Source organism: Erpetoichthys calabaricus, chromosome 5 (genome assembly GCF_900747795.2).
Source record: "Erpetoichthys calabaricus chromosome 5, fErpCal1.3, whole genome shotgun sequence".
Lineage (NCBI taxonomy): Eukaryota > Metazoa > Chordata > Cladistia > Polypteriformes > Polypteridae > Erpetoichthys > Erpetoichthys calabaricus.
The window spans coordinates 142321910-142337767 of record NC_041398.2 but is presented as its reverse complement, the minus strand read 5'-3'; the positions used below and the strand labels follow the sequence as shown (position 1 = coordinate 142337767).

The 15858-nt window shown below is 36.2% G+C and overlaps 1 protein-coding gene and 1 long non-coding RNA gene across 4 annotated transcripts in view; one reads left to right on the top strand and one right to left on the bottom strand.

Moving 5' to 3' along the window:
* Positions 1 to 15858, top strand: part of LOC127527974 (uncharacterized) — a 209729-nt gene that overhangs the window by 72098 nt on the left and 121773 nt on the right. The window lies entirely within an intron of this gene.
* LOC114651965 (PDZ and LIM domain protein 3-like) overlaps positions 1 to 15858 on the bottom strand; it is a 68289-nt gene that overhangs the window by 11541 nt on the left and 40890 nt on the right. For 2 of the 3 annotated variants that reach the window (XM_028802097.2, XM_028802099.2), the window contains exons 3-4: positions 9159 to 9243; positions 616 to 683 (exon numbers count right to left, since the gene is read on the bottom strand). In XM_028802097.2, the coding sequence (XP_028657930.1) occupies positions 616 to 683; positions 9159 to 9243 (153 nt within the window). Of the gene's footprint in view, positions 1 to 615; positions 684 to 944; positions 1133 to 9158; positions 9244 to 15858 lie in introns of all 3 variants that reach the window. The other variant, XM_028802098.2, reaches the window with a different exon arrangement.

The following is a 15858-nucleotide window of genomic DNA, read 5'->3' as shown; positions in this document are numbered from 1 at the left end:
AAAATTTCTTATCTAGTATGGCGTTTTGTAAAGTGTAAAATATGTTTTTACTATTACTTATCATTTTAATTTTGAAGTATTGTGCATTATTTCATGTCTTACTCTGACCTTGTTTAAGTTTTTAAAGGCCAATGCCATTCTGAGTTCTTTTTTTTATCATTTCTATAGTTTTTCTAGGTCAGCTCAACTGGAAATATGTGGCACGTGACATGCTTGGGTTACAGGTAAAAAGATAAGCTTTGTACATTTTCTGGTTGTCCAAGTTTGTGGATTTATAAAATTACTTTCTCACACTTTCATTGTTCAACTTCCTGGCTTTAGATTAATTTTTCAGATTTTTTTTTGACAATGAATTAGGTATTTTTACTGGCTTTGAGTGCTTTGTTTGATTTGTCTGATTATAAGTTTGCATGTTTTGACTACTTTTCATCTCCCAGTCCCTTTCTTCTCGAAGAATCTGCCCTTACCCTTACTCTGGCAAAACAGTTTTTAGTAAGAGATGCACTTCTTGACCTTGAAATATTTCTTTTATGTTATGAAGCTGCAGGAAACCAGCTTTACAATGCAGAATACATGCTACATGGCAAAACCCAAAAGCACACTAGCACAAGTAACCTGCTTGAGGATGTGGCTACAAATGGCTTTGGTCTGATGTTAAACTTGTGCTCGAAGTAGCCTAGATCCTGTAAGATATAAAGGTTAAATTTCTGTTAGTGGATGAAATGACAAAGTTAGGATCATGGGAAAGCCACTGTTATTTTTGCTCACACAAAGTGCTCCTCTATGTTTTGTTCTGTTGCCTTACTTTGTTATGCTGAATGACAAATTAGAAATGTTGGACAGACCAAAGACTTAAACCTCAAGAGCTGTGCTTCTGGACACCAAAATGTATTATGGCATGTGGTTTGAACAGACAGACGGGCTAATAAAATGCTACAACTCACCCTTCTGGTTTGTCATGGATGAGGCCTCGGAGCTGTCCTTGAAGTGCATCCTGGATATTGCTGGCAGAGTACAGGCCTATGGGAGAGTTGTACGCCGAGCTGACCACCTGTCTCTTATCATCAATGTTGGCTGCTGCAACAAATGGCTGGGCTCTTCTATTATGAGCAGTACCAATTGGTTTAACCTCCTGTACATAAAGCCGGACAGAGACACACAAAGCTGCATGCTATGGTCAAAACAATACTGGCTGAGAGAACTGTAAATTATGTGCCTTACTGATGATTTAGCACAACTTTTATTACCAAATATTTTTGTCCAACTTATTTTCTTGTTGACAACACTATATAAAAATTGCAGCAATTCACCATACAGTTCAGAAATAAAATTACATTTAAAAAAGGGGTTGATTATCATTCATATCCATCCATCCATCCATTTTCCAACCCGCTGAATCCGAACACAGGGTCACGGGGGTCTGCTGGAGCCAATCCCAGCCAACACAGGGCACAAGGCAGGAACCAATCCTGGGCAGGGTGCCAACCCACAGCAGTCATTCATATCCATAAATGTTTTTTATAGTTAATGATTACTTTTTTTTTTTTTGATATTTGGAGTTCTGTTATTTATTTATTACACTAACATTCTGTAAGTTGTTATTGTAGTGCAATTGTAGTTACAAGCCAGCATGTACAAATTCAATACTTTTAAAGGAAAATTAAGATTTATATACTTGTAGGAAGGAAACACAGAGAAAAAGATTATTTTTAATAGAGAATGATAAACATTATCTGTTAAAGGTAAGAAGTGAGCTGCTGTGGCTAGTGACATGGGTCAATGACCATAGACTTGTATATATCTATTAGCAATTTGCTTTAGAAAGGCACAATGAAAGCTTGTCAATGAAGGTGTGAGTTGGCAAGTATGGGTACAAAAATGCACACAGCTAGTAAGTTTTATTTATTTGAAAGTTTTTTTAATAATACAAATGAAATGTATATGTAACATAAATTTCATTTGAATTAAAGGGTTGTGTGCAATCCTTCACGACAAGTTTAAAAACAGCACCCATTTATAGTAGATACTGATTTTAGCTATTGCAGGTGTCAATTAGGGGTGCTTGTCTTGTTTTGGATGTAGTCATTAATATTATGGTTTCTGTAGACACTGACATACAGTATATACAGTTTAGGCTGAAATATTGTGTTCTTTTTGTAGAAGAGGTGCATATTTTTTTATTTTGCCAAAATGCTTTTTAACAATCTGCTATTCAAACAGATTCGATAGCAACCGCTGTTTATATTTCTCTTCTTGCTTCAAATCACACAGCACTTTGGGCAATATCCTTAAATGGGTAGTCCTCACTTACTGCACACAGATCATATACATGGGAAAGACATTACTCGTAAGACATTAATACACCAATATAAAATCAAATTTTCCATTTACTTTTGTGATATAACATGCTTTACATATTAAAGTATTCACAAGCTCTTCAAAAGCAGCAGGATTGTCACCACAAGGCACACAGATTACTGTATAGGTAATAACAATTTACTATTAAGGGATTGATCATTTTTTGCAATTGTCCACTGAATTAAATATCCACACTTTTGTCCACAGCAGCTCTCTGAGATGGAAAGATCAGCCCTTTAGTTCTTCACATGCCTTAGCTGTTCTTGTTCTTCCTGCATACATTTGTCACTGAGATGTTCACCATGAAAAGAGTTAGATTTCCTTCAACCAGTTTAATAGCCATTTTCTGGGTCTACTCTATTTGGCTAGCTCTCTCCAAAATTTTGAGGATATTGAAGCAGAATTTTTTTGGCTAGGTGCCCTTCCTGTTGCCAATCTTCTTTAGTAATCTCTTACAACAAACAAGAGGGACAATGTTCTTTTTCTAACCCAGGTTACAGGGTAAGAAAAGTGTTGAGATGCATTAATTCCTATTTGAAATATATTTGTTCTTGGGTATTATTGAGAAGAAAAAAAGCATTGCTCACAGTAATGTGTGTTGTAGTAGTATCACAAGATTCTTATTTATAAAATACCTGTTACGTAGCTGTAATATTATTACTTTGTAATTATAAAAGATGTCGGCTTGCATAGTCCAAGATTTAAGTTTTAACAAAATGTTTAGTGGTAATTAAGGAAAGAACATCAAATGAGTGTTAGGAAATTTTGATCTCCCTTTTGATAAAAATTTCTGGTTTTGTTTTGAACTTTAACTGTTTTTTAAATCAGTGTGTTGTGTTTTTATCCCAGCCTGATTACTGAGAAAGCCCATTTATTTCCAAGTCTTATTCACAAGATTTAGTAGTTTGGGCTGGCCAAATTAAAACAAAAAAAAAAAAGGATTGGCCAATTTTTATTTGCCTTTCATGATGAACACCGTTAAAAATCTGGATAACATGAGTTGTATAGCACAGTGATGTGCTGACAGATTAAGTGATGAGGTTTGAATATAAACATAGAGGCCTGTAATTTACACATTAAAATACTGAGCCACTTGGCTATGTTGTAGTATTCATGACCTAAAAGACATGTACTGTACTTTACCCCAGTATTCATACTACTAAACATGCTCTATATTCTGCTCAAGGCAAACAATGCTGTAATGTACATATATTGTATTTAATCACATACTTTTTATAAGCAGACTTATAATGACATTGCCAAGGTATTCTGGCAATAAACATTACATGTCACAAGTACAGCTCCTGAGGTGTTATCTTTTTATTTGTGAGAATTGGTCCAATCTCAACAGGAAAATGCTCTATTGTGTATATTTTGTGCACATTTCACAATATAAATGTAAATCCACTTGAAAATGATTTAATCTTTTGCATAACATTACACATTTAACCTAATTGACTCTCAGTGGCTTTCTCTATTATTCCATATTTCAACTCAGAAAATGAATAATACTTTATTTTTTAATTGGACCTTGAATTTGCATCATATTCAATTTTTTAGTTAATTTGTTATCCAATTCTCATGAAAGTCAGGTGTATTGAATTCTTGGTAATTTTATGACAATTGTAGTATCACATATTTCATGGACTGTTCATGCAATGTGCCTAATTCCCTCATTTCTGCAGAAAGCAATACTGACCGGTATTGTTGAGAAATTATTTTAGGATATATTGTTTTCTACACTGAGCCTAGAATATTTTATGTATTGTTACAAATGAAACGTAACCTACTTAGGAACTTCCATGTACACCGGAATGGGTACTGAATTTCTAATCAGACCCAGGCTGTTTTAAAGGAATGACTGCCTTGCTCTCTGGGTTTGTGATTGATCATGTGAAAACTGCACCACTCTTTTACAGTATGGTACATGGAATCTTTTGTGGGTGTGATAAAGCTGGAGATTGATGGGATTGGACTTGATTGTTGAAAATGAACACAAGACAGACCAATATATGTTGAAGTGATGTCAGTTCCTATTGATGAAACTCTACAGTGATTTTTATAAAAAAAAAAGTTGAGGGAAATTCTTAACTGCACAGTATGGAAATAGATTTATTTAGTTTGATACAATCACCTGAACACTAGCTAGCTGCAAGAAATTTAGTTGCATTACTACCTACTCAACACCCACATTGCTTCCTAAACAAACACCCCAGAGGGCAATTAAATGAAGTAAAAACAAAATGTAGGAGTCATTAGTGGAAGTTTCAATTTGACGCTCATTAAAAAACCCCAGGTCTCTTGGTATTTTTGTAATGATTTCCAAACACTCTGCCAGATCGCTCAATATAATGTCATCTTGATGCCTTTAGGGTGATGATTTCATTGAGAAAATTTGAGACTCCTGTTATTTTAACTATCACAGACCTAATTATAGATAAAATATATGAAATAGTATTAACTGGCTAAGTGAGCATTGGTGGTCTTGTGTTCTCCCGTTTGAATTATTTCCAGATTTTGCTTAATGTATTCCTAAATTCTGATTCATTTATCAAACTGATGAATCCTAAATCCCTCCTTGGGAGCAGGAGAGAGATATTTTCATTACTCTGTTATGAATGAATGAATGAATATGTTTTCTGAACCCACTTATTGCGATATAGGGTTACACTGGAAGAAAGATTTTTTTCTATTACTACTGGGTACAAGTCAGGAATCAGTCCCATAAGGAGAAACTCTGCTAAACCAGGCCAATTTGCAGTCAATCAATCAATCAAAAGTATGCATCTTTGGAATATGGGACACTGCATACTGATATAGAATGTCTAAACCAACCTATGTGTTACCATGTTCCCTTTTTATATTATTATATATGCACAGTCAATAGATCTGTGCTTATGTATGTAAATGTATAGTTTTACACTTTCATATTTGTAAATATTTGTAAGTATACTTTAATATTGACTGTGGAGAACAGCAGTATATAAGAGTACCCTGAAATGAAAATTGTGTTGAAGTTTAAGTGTTTGATAACTGTGGCTGATGACATCTTTTCCCAAAAACTCTAAGCCAATATCAACTTGACTATCACTCCTCATAAAGCATCACAAGGTGAGCAGGGCAAATCTCCTAGCAAAGTTGCCCTAACAGAGTCTCTCTTTTTTTTTTTTATTGATCTGTCCAGCATTTTTTACATAAGACCTTAAGCATGCTATGCTGCTACTTTAGTTATTTCAATGACCACATCTACAGTATACCAGTACTGTACCTGCTTTCAAATACATTTGTATCCCTGATATGCCCAAGTGTTTCCTTTACTTTGTTAGTTATCTGTATCACTGTGTGTTTAATTTGGTGATGTGTTAGTACTATGGTGAGCAAGGCCCTTGTTAACCTGAAAATTGCTCCAGGGGCGCTATACAATGATTGACCCTGCATTCTGACCTCCAAAGGACATGTGAAAAGACAATTTAAGGACAAACTATAGCTCCCTGTCACCCTGTGATAAAAAAAGTGGGTTCAGAAAATGAACAAATGCATGATAAATTTAACTTTGTGTTAATATACAACCTTCTTTACTTTTTGTCGTAAAATAACTTGTAAAGTTTACCACACTATACTGTATGTTCCTACTAAGAAGAGGCTTGGCAATTGTTGCCTAACAAGTTAAAGTACAGAATATTGTCAGGTTGGTATATGTAGTGCAGATTTCTATAAAGGTTATGTTTTAATTTTCTTGTAGTTTTATTGTGATATTTAAGATGAATGAGTTTTATGATTTTGGTATGAGCCAATAGAAGTAGTACCTTCCCCAATAGTATAACTTTTTTAATAAATACCTATGGAGGAATATTTCGATCAAAATTCAATAACTAAATATATGCACAAATATATAAAAGTACTGTGAAATGTGAGCATAAATAAATAAATGTGTCAAGAAATGTGAGCATGAATAAATAATCCTGTGTTAGGATATAGCGGGTTGGAAAATGACTGACTTGTTGTATTTATTTCATTTTGCCATAATATTCGTGCAAATGCGTCATGAAATATGCCTTGAAATAAAACTGTCAGTATCACTTGTCAAAGGTTGAATGGGTGGGCTCTAGCACATGCTGTGTTTTGATTGGTAAGTTGTCCAGCTGTGAGACACAGATAAGAAAGTATCATGTTTGCCACTGATCAAAGCAGTAAAGCTGGCTGAAAAAGTAACTGTGAATATGCACCTGACTTCAGACTCATAAAACAAGGGTGAAATATTCAGTTTAAACTATTAGTTGGCACTGCTTTGGGTTTTCCTTGTCAAAGTGTCTATACTTATATGGTGTAGCTCACTGTATCTCACACTGGCTCATTTGCCTTGTGATCATCTTCTCTGATACACCATATCACCTTACTGTACCTTTAAATGGCGTAAAAGAAAATGTTCTATTTACTCAGCTGGAACGTCAAAGGATGGGCATCGAGGACAAGTTACTTCATTAACTAAACTGGCGTGTATTCATTGCACCAGTTTTTCGATATTTTCAAAAATAGTTTAATTGATATTGTAGTCTAAAAGGGCCGCCAACACTGTAACTTCTTTTAATAAATCTTCAAGTTTCTCTCTTAAATGTGTGATATATTTGGGATAATCAATTTCACTAGCTGCAGTAAGCATTTTTCCAATTATTTCTTGTGCTATCTCATTTACTTCCCTCTCCTGTACTGATGTATTGAATTAGGCACGAGCATTCTACAGAAAACGATTCACAAATCAAAACACACTATGTGCTAGAGCCCACTCTCAAATTTAATAAGTGATACTGAGTTTTATTTCAAGCTGTATTTCATAATGCATTTGGAGGAATATTACGGGCAAAATTAAATAAACATATAAGCAACAAAAAAAAGTATTTTGTGACACTTTATTTACAGTGGTGTGAAAAACTATTTGCCCCCTTCCTGATTTCTTATTCTTTTGCATGTTTGTCACACAAAATGTTTCTGATCATCAAACACATTTAACCATTAGTCAAATATAACACAAGTAAACACAAAATGCAGTTTGTAAATGGTGGTTTTTATTATTTAGGGAGAAAAAAAAAATCCAAACCTACATGGCCCTGTGTGAAAAAGTAATTGCCCCCTGAACCTAATAACTGGTTGGGCCACCCTTAGCAGCAATAACTGCAATCAAGCGTTTGTGATAATTTGCAATGAGTCTTTTACAGCGCTCTGGAGGAATTTTGGCCCACTCATCTTTGCAAAAATTGTTGTAATTCAGCTTTATTTGAGGGTTTTCTAGCATGAACCGCCTTTTTAAGGTCATGCCATAGCATCTCAATTGGATTCAGGTCAGGACTTTGACTAGGCCACTCCAAAGTCTTCATTTTTGTTTTTCTTCAGCCATTCAGAGGTGGATTTGCTGGTGTGTTTTGGGTCATTGTCCTGTTGCAGCACCCAAGATCGCTTCAGCTTGAGTTGACGAACAGATGGCCGGACATTCTCCTTCAGGATTTTTTGGTAGACAGTAGAATTCATGGTTCCATCTATCACAGCAAGCCTTCCAGGTCCTGAAGCAGCAAAACAACCCCAGACCATCACACTACCACCACCATATTTTACTGTTGGTATGATGTTCTTTTTCTGAAATGCTGTGTTCCTTTTACGCCAGATGTAACGGGACATTTGCCTTCCAAAAAGTTCAACTTTTGACTCATCAGTCCACAAGGTATTTTCCCAAAAGTCTTGGCAATCATTGAGATGTTTCTTAGCAAAATTGAGACGAGCCCTAATGTTCTTTTTGCTTAACAGTGGTTTGCGTCTTGGAAATCTGCCATGCAGGCCGTTTTTGCCCAGTCTCTTTCTTATGGTGGAGTCGTGAACACTGACCTTAATTGAGGCAAGTGAGGCCTGCAGTTCTTTAGACGTTGTCCTGGGGTCTTTTGTGACCTCTCGGATGAGTCGTCTCTGCGCTCTTGGGGTAATTTTTGGTCGGCCGGCCACTCCTGGGAAGGTTCACCACTGTTCCATGTTTTTGCCATTTGTGGATAATGGCTCTCACTGTGGTTCGCTGGAGTCCCAAAGCTTTAGAAATGGCTTTATAACCTTTACCAGACTGATAGATCTCAATTACTTCTGTTCTCATTTGTTCCTGAATTTCTTTGGATCTTGGCATGATGTCTAGCTTTTGAGGTGCTTTTGGTCTACTTCTCTGTGTCAGGCAGCTCCTATTTAAGTGATTTCTTGATTGAAACAGGTGTGGCAGTAATCAGGCCTGGGGGTGGCTACGGAAATTGAACTCAGGTGTGATACACCACAGTTAGGTTATTTTTTAACAAGGGGGCAATTACTTTTTCACACAGGGCCATGTAGGTTTGGATTTTTTTTCTCCCTAAATAATAAACACCATCATTTAAAAACTGCATTTTGTGTTTACTTGTGTTATATTTGACTAATGGTTAAATGTGTTTGATGATCAGAAACATTTTGTGTGACAAACATGCAAAAGAATAAGAAATCAGGAAGGGGGCAAATAGTTTTTCACACCACTGTATTTATGCTCACAATTCTTGACACATTTATTTATTTATGATTACGTTTCATGATGCATTATTTATGCTCACATTTCACAATACCTTTATTTATTTGTGCATTTATTTTTTAATTCTTTATTTTTGTCCGAAATATTCCTTCATAAGTGCCTGCTTCTCAACAGAATCCTGAGAGCATACTCAACATCATTTGAATTGGAACAAGCAATAGGCAACATCAGGAATAATCAGATATGGACCTATTTTATAATTTGCTATACTTACTTGCTGTTCAGCTTCCAAATTAATCTTAAATGGATGAGATTTACCGTCTTCTTTCACTTGAGGTGACCAAAGTTTTGTTTCTGGCCTGAATAAGAAAAAAAAAGATAATCCTTTCAATATGCATATGAAAAATAGTCGGCCTTACAGGTGAACGTACATATATATTAAATGGGTGCAAGGCCGTCTTAATGTATGGGCACTGGCCAGGGGCCCCAGGAGCATAGGGGCCCATGATATTTCTGATGCCTATGTATGTTTCTGTTTTTCTATCAAAACAGGGGCCCCCAACACATTATTTTGCTTGGGGGCCTATGATGCTGTTAAGACGGACCTGGGCTAATGTCAGAAAAACCACAAAAGAAACAATATTGCTGTGAAAGAGAAATGACAGAATTACTATATGAAAGCAAGAAACAACTAAATGAATGAGATAAGCATTCAAATACATTTTTGGTTAGGTTTTCTTACTTCAAACTTTGTAAGTACTTTTGGTATGGTACTTCTAGAATATCTGGTGAAAATTTGATCAAATGTAAGACTGCAAGCTATGGAGGCTATTATAGGACAGGCAGGGTATTATGAGGCTCTTACAATAAAAGAGGCACAGGTAGTACTGGCAATGGCAATGTAAGTTAATATGCCATTGTAGTAACAAGTGTGCAAACAGATAAGTGTACCAACATACATGTTCGGGAGAACCAGCATAAATGGAGCAAATAACGTTATCTCAGGAGTGTAGACAACACATGAACCAGCAATTGCTTTGGTTATAATGCTTTTCATGTAAAACTGCAAGGCCAGAGAGGAAAAAACTACAGGTGGCAAAACCTTCTCAGAAGGAAATACATGAAAAAATATCTCCCTCTTTTACCGTCAAAATAGGCAACAAGTGAGCTGCCTTGGAAACTCAGTCCTTTAAAGCTCGGTCCTTCAGTGGCCACAAAAGTCATCAGAAGGAGCTGTGGCTTAGTGACCCTAGGATACATAGGATGAGAACCTTGAAGTTATCCCACATTACACTGGCCTTTTTTGTACAGTGTGCGTTTGATAAGGGAAGATGTGTGGATCTAATTAAAAAATGTCTCATTTTAATTTTGGGAAAGATTTCTGTAATTGTTTTGGTTGTTACGCTTTTTAATCTTATGTTTTCATTGCTTGTGCCATGTTGTTATGTTGTTAATTGCAGAGACAGCCATTGCTAGCTTTGATAGGGAGTGTTGGCAATATGATGTGTGACATGAGATAACTGTGGATGTAAAGACAGCAGTGCACAGATTGGTGAATGAATTTTGGATCAACAAAGCAAAAGACTTGTGCTAAATCGGTCCAAATGAAAAAGAAGGTTAGGTTTAATTTTGTGATGGCTCAGATAAGATTTGTTTGCAGCAACTTTAAAACAACATTTTATATTTGGTGAGATGAACATTATTTAGGAAGATTAAGAATTAAATGTCTGTTAATGACTTAAGAATTGTGGATATAATTTCTGTGTAACATTTTGATTTCAGCAAAATTTGACAGACTTATGTATCAAATCCTTGCCTGTTTAATGATGATCCATTTGTCAAGTACCAAATAATAACACTTCTTAATCACTACTTAATCCACTTAAAATTTAAAGTGGTAAGAAAAGTACAAATGTTTGACTAGTGGGAAAAAGAGGCCAAGACCTGGCGGGATGGAAGGTAAAGGGATTTCTGGTGTGGTCGTTTAGGAGGATAAGTGGGCAATCCACCTCACACTATAGTTAAGAGCTCACCTTCTAGAATCAAACCCTACAGATACAAAAGCGATTTAATTTATTTGAACTTTGTGTTCTGCTTTGGTTGGCAGAAAAGTAGATATGATTTAGAAGGTACCAGAAGCAAGACATATAGTCAAACTAATGGGCAAAGTTTTTACTCAGGGAGTCAATATAATCAATAGACAAATCCTAAATGCCAATCGAAAAACAAGAACACAGCAAGAAGTCTTTCACCAAAATCTGTGCTAGGAAAACACATGTTAAATCCTTTTGAGAATCTGAATCTTGAATATCCTGTTGCCATCATGTACTGCACACCACAGAACCAATTTTCATAGAAATGTAAAAACAAAATATCATTGGGAAAATAATACAAACTATTTGGACCCATTCTAAACAAATTCCAAAATAAACAGATGTCAAAATTGGAGCCTGCAACCCAAAAAAACTAGTTTTACTCATGCAGATTCCCCAACTAAAGGTAGAAAGACATGAAAACTGGAAAACAAATCACCTTTCAGAAGTCTTTGAATATTCCCTGTTTGAGCTCTTCACCTAGTTTGTCTAATAAACACTTCTCTCTTATGTTCAGTCTCCTTGGCATTATTCTGGGATTGAGGTCACTACAAGAGTATCCCCATTTTACAGTAGAAATTTGTGGTGCATATTTTTTGTGAATTGACCAAGGTAACAATAACAAACAAAGATCTTCTCCTAAAAATGACACATACACCTATTAAATATTTTTTATTACTGTTGACCAATAGCTATGATTATATGATGCTTATTATCCAATGCTAAGGTTAACATGAGCTTTAACAATATTTGAATAACAAATAGCCATGTTTAACAAAAGAAATTCTGTAATGTCCCAAACCAGTTAACAGATAATTTTGAAAATTGTTCATTTGTAAAGCAAATAGAATCAATAAGCAGTCCAGTGAACAGCACTGAATACTTGCAAATTTACTGCTGTTCTCATACTTTATCTACAATTTAACTCCAGCTTATGCTTCTTTTCAAAGTAATGATTGCCAGGAGGGACTATAAACTCTTTAATTTATCGGAAATTGAATGTAATGATTGTAAATAACAATACAAAACACCAAATAAAAGTGCTTTTTATAAGTGTAACCTCATTTTAACTGCTTGAATTTTAATAGCTTAGTTTCAGATGACAAAGTTTAACTCTATAAATAGATAGCTGACAGAGTAGGGTAGAATTCACAGTGGCTTATGCAAAGAAATACTGTAAACTCATTCTTATTCTGAACGGAGGTTTGATTCCCTGAATATGTTTTGATAGGTTATTACAAGGATGACTGATATTTTTTTTTTGTCATAAAATGAACATTCAGAGAAGGAACCAATTTTTGATATAATAAACTGTTAAAGAGCTGTTGGGTGGCAAACACAAAAACACATTTAAAAATTCTCAATTTTTGTGGTCAACGTAAACACCTGAAATTAGCTTAGGCTGTTACTCAATTTCTAATTCTGTTGAAGTTTAAACCAGTTAAATTTTAAAGTTAAAGCATTTTGTTCTGATGATATTGAGGTTTAAAAAGTGCAAAAGTCCAGTGAAAATGGTAACTTTTTTGAGATTGTCTCAGCTTTTAGTTAATATTTTATTTATTTATATATGGAAAGCTAAAAATTTAATTGGGCTATATTCAAAGTTACACTATACCAGAAATAGCTTCAAGGCTTTGTAGAAATAGCTCTATTGATTGTTGAGTGATGCTTGAATAAACAGACAAAAATTAATTTTTATATATGTACACTATATAAGAAGAAGAATAAGATAAATTCTAAACAAAGTACCATTCCATCCATCCATTATCCAACCCGCTATATCCTAACTACAGGGTCACCTGGAGCCAATCCCAGCGCAAGGCAGGAAACAAACCCTGGACACAGCGCCAGCCCACTGCAGGGCATGCACACACACACGACAATTTAGAATTACCAATGCACCTAACCTGCATGTCTTTGGATTGTGGGAGGAAACCCATGCAGACACAGGGCAGAACATGCAATCTCCACGCAGGGAGGACCCGGGTCCCCTAACTGCGAGGCAGCAGCACTACCCACTGCACCACCGTGCTGCCCCAAGTACCATTTCTTCCAAGCAAATTCAATGTCATCTTATTGACCTTCTACTGCCATTTAGTGGATATTTAGTGCTATTAATTTAGTAGTTTTTTTAGCTAATAAAGGCAACATTTATTGAGGTTGACTCAGTTTTTTGTTTTTTTTTGTTGAAAATTATATGTAGAAAATCTAAAATTTTCTTAGCTTGTGTTCTAAGTTAGATGATACTGGAAATAATGGCAAAGTTTTGTAGAAATGGATTGGTACTTCAGGTAGTAGAATTATTTTAATGGCTTTCTGTAGGTTTGAAATTTCTATGTTTATTGAGACAGATGGCATGGTGATGTACTAGTTTGTGCTGGTGGTTCACAGCCCCAGGGTCTTGGTTTCCATGCCTAGTCCAGGCACTGTCTGTGTGAGTTTTGAGCACTATTCCAGAGTCAACTTTGTTTTTTCCACCAGGTACTCTCTCCCATATCCCAAACACTTACATGTCCGCTTTTATAATGAGTAATTTGTGGCCTGTACCCTTTTCAATGTTCTGTCCCTGCAATGTTGTCTTGTATTTGTATTGTAGTATTATATGTTTACATCCTGGCATGTTGAAAGTTATTATCACAGGCTTTGAGGATGGGAATGATATAATTAACATTCGGCAAAGGCAGCGAGAGGTAGTTCCTTTATAAGAAGTTCCCTTTTAAAAGATTTACATAAATAGAGCAGGAAGCACGTACATGGAGACTTGCTCTACTATCTTTGAGTCAGGACAATTAGGTGAAGCCATGTCTGAAGCCTATTGTTAGAATTGCTGTTTGCCATGAAGTGATTAAAATAATACAGGGATGTGACATTGGTACACAACACCTTTGACTCCTCGATTTATGGTACCTCAGACTCCTCTATTTGTAATTTAAGCCAATATATAGTACTGGACAAAAGTTTGAGGTCATTTAGAAATTTTCATGTTTTTGAGAGAAATGATACCTTTCTTTTATCAAGATACCATTGTGCTGATTTTTCTGTGAAAGCTGATTCATTTTGGTCATTTGTGAACCCAGAAGTGAATTTTAGGAATACCAGTACCTTGTAACACAAGTGAACAGGATAACAGATTTTAATTTTAATAACTAGTTACTTTGCAGCCATAAATTAATAACTTACAAATCTGTCATTTCAGGCCATAGTAGTTATTATACAAACTAGTAATGCTTTGGCTATATTATTAAATCAATTTAATGGTTGTGACAGTCTGTCTTGGCTCCATGCTCCCTTGTCACATCCAGGAGCCTCTTCCACCTGAAACATCGATAATCATGAAATGAGATGAGCCGGGCAAATGAGGACACACCCATGCAGCAAGGGATAGGTGCAAAAAGTGTCAAGTGGTTTTATTAAAGCCAACCCAAAACCAGTGTTCAAAAGTGCAGTGCATCAAATCATTAAATAAGTAATCCAATAAAATCAAAGTGATTATGGAGGTTCCAAATAAATATCCAATAAATAAATCCATTAAAATGAGGTTAAAGTCATACCAGGAATCGGTGGTCCTTTAAAAACTTTCAAGCCCTGGTACATCCTTCTAAATTCTGATGTTTTCCCCAGCTTACCCTGTTCAGATTCCATAGCCAAAGGAAATGTCCTTCTGACAGGCGCAGTCAACCTTTAACACCTGGCTCGGTCTCCCTGGTCCCTCTGCCAATTCTTCAGTGGGGCCACTCCTACTCCCCAACTTCACTCAATAGGAGTGCGCCTAATTCAGCCCCAGGCTCGCTCCTAACCACCTACCTCCATTCCCTTGCACGCTGGCATCTCCCATTCCTGCCGTCTCTATCCTTCTTTCCTTTAACCTCCATTCTCTCTTTCTGTTTCACTGTCCTTTTTCTCTGTCCACTCTTTCTCTCTCAGCCATGCAGGTTCCTCTTATATTGGCTTGATTGGGGGCATATGTGACCCTCCGCCCATTCTAAGGCTTAATGAGGCACCTGATGGATCCGCACACCTTTGCACACGAGTGCACAATGAGCAAAGCATGGCTGCCAACGCTGGTGCATTGCCGTCAGGTGCACACCTGCACTCATTCTGAGCCTGCACGCTCTCTGGATGTGATTATTTCTTTTAAAACCTGCACAGCACCATGGACCACTTATCACAATGGTATATTGATAAAAAAAATGAACATTTCTTGGTGACCCCAGCAGTGGCAGCTCGCATATAGGCACTGTGGAACTGCAGCACCCTCTATTTCCACTTGACATAATCGATAACATTTAATATAATGAGTCCTTTTTTCTTTAATTCTTTCTTTATACTTGTACAATATATAATCCTTAAGCTTAATGTCAGTAGCTATCCTCCAGTTTATGAAAAAGATACAAAAATCTGTGTATGGAACTGTGCGCTTCACAGTTCCAGCGGTGTGGTGTTTGGCTGTTGTGCGCATGCGCACATAGGAAGCTGCACGCGAGCTGCGAGGGAGAGAGAGCACTGTTGCTCCCGCAGTGCCGACCCTGGCGTGCTGGTGGAAGGTAGTGTTTTTTTTTTTACTCTGCGTGTGTTGTGCTTAAAAACCATGTACCATATTCTTGAATGTGGTAAAGTGTAGAATTAGATTATTATCCTGCTTCCAGCTATTCTATTTGATTAATTTTTTTTTTCGGTTTCTGAATAAATTTTCTTTTTATACATGTTTGTTTCCTTTTACACAATTTTAAAACAAAGGCTAAAAATTTTCTGGAGCAGCACCCCCACTAATTTTAGCTACGAGCCGCCACTGGACCCCACATTTTTGAACAGTAATGTATTAACTATGTTAACTCAAAGCACACAACACAAAACATACAAGGCATTTTATCACTGCCAGCA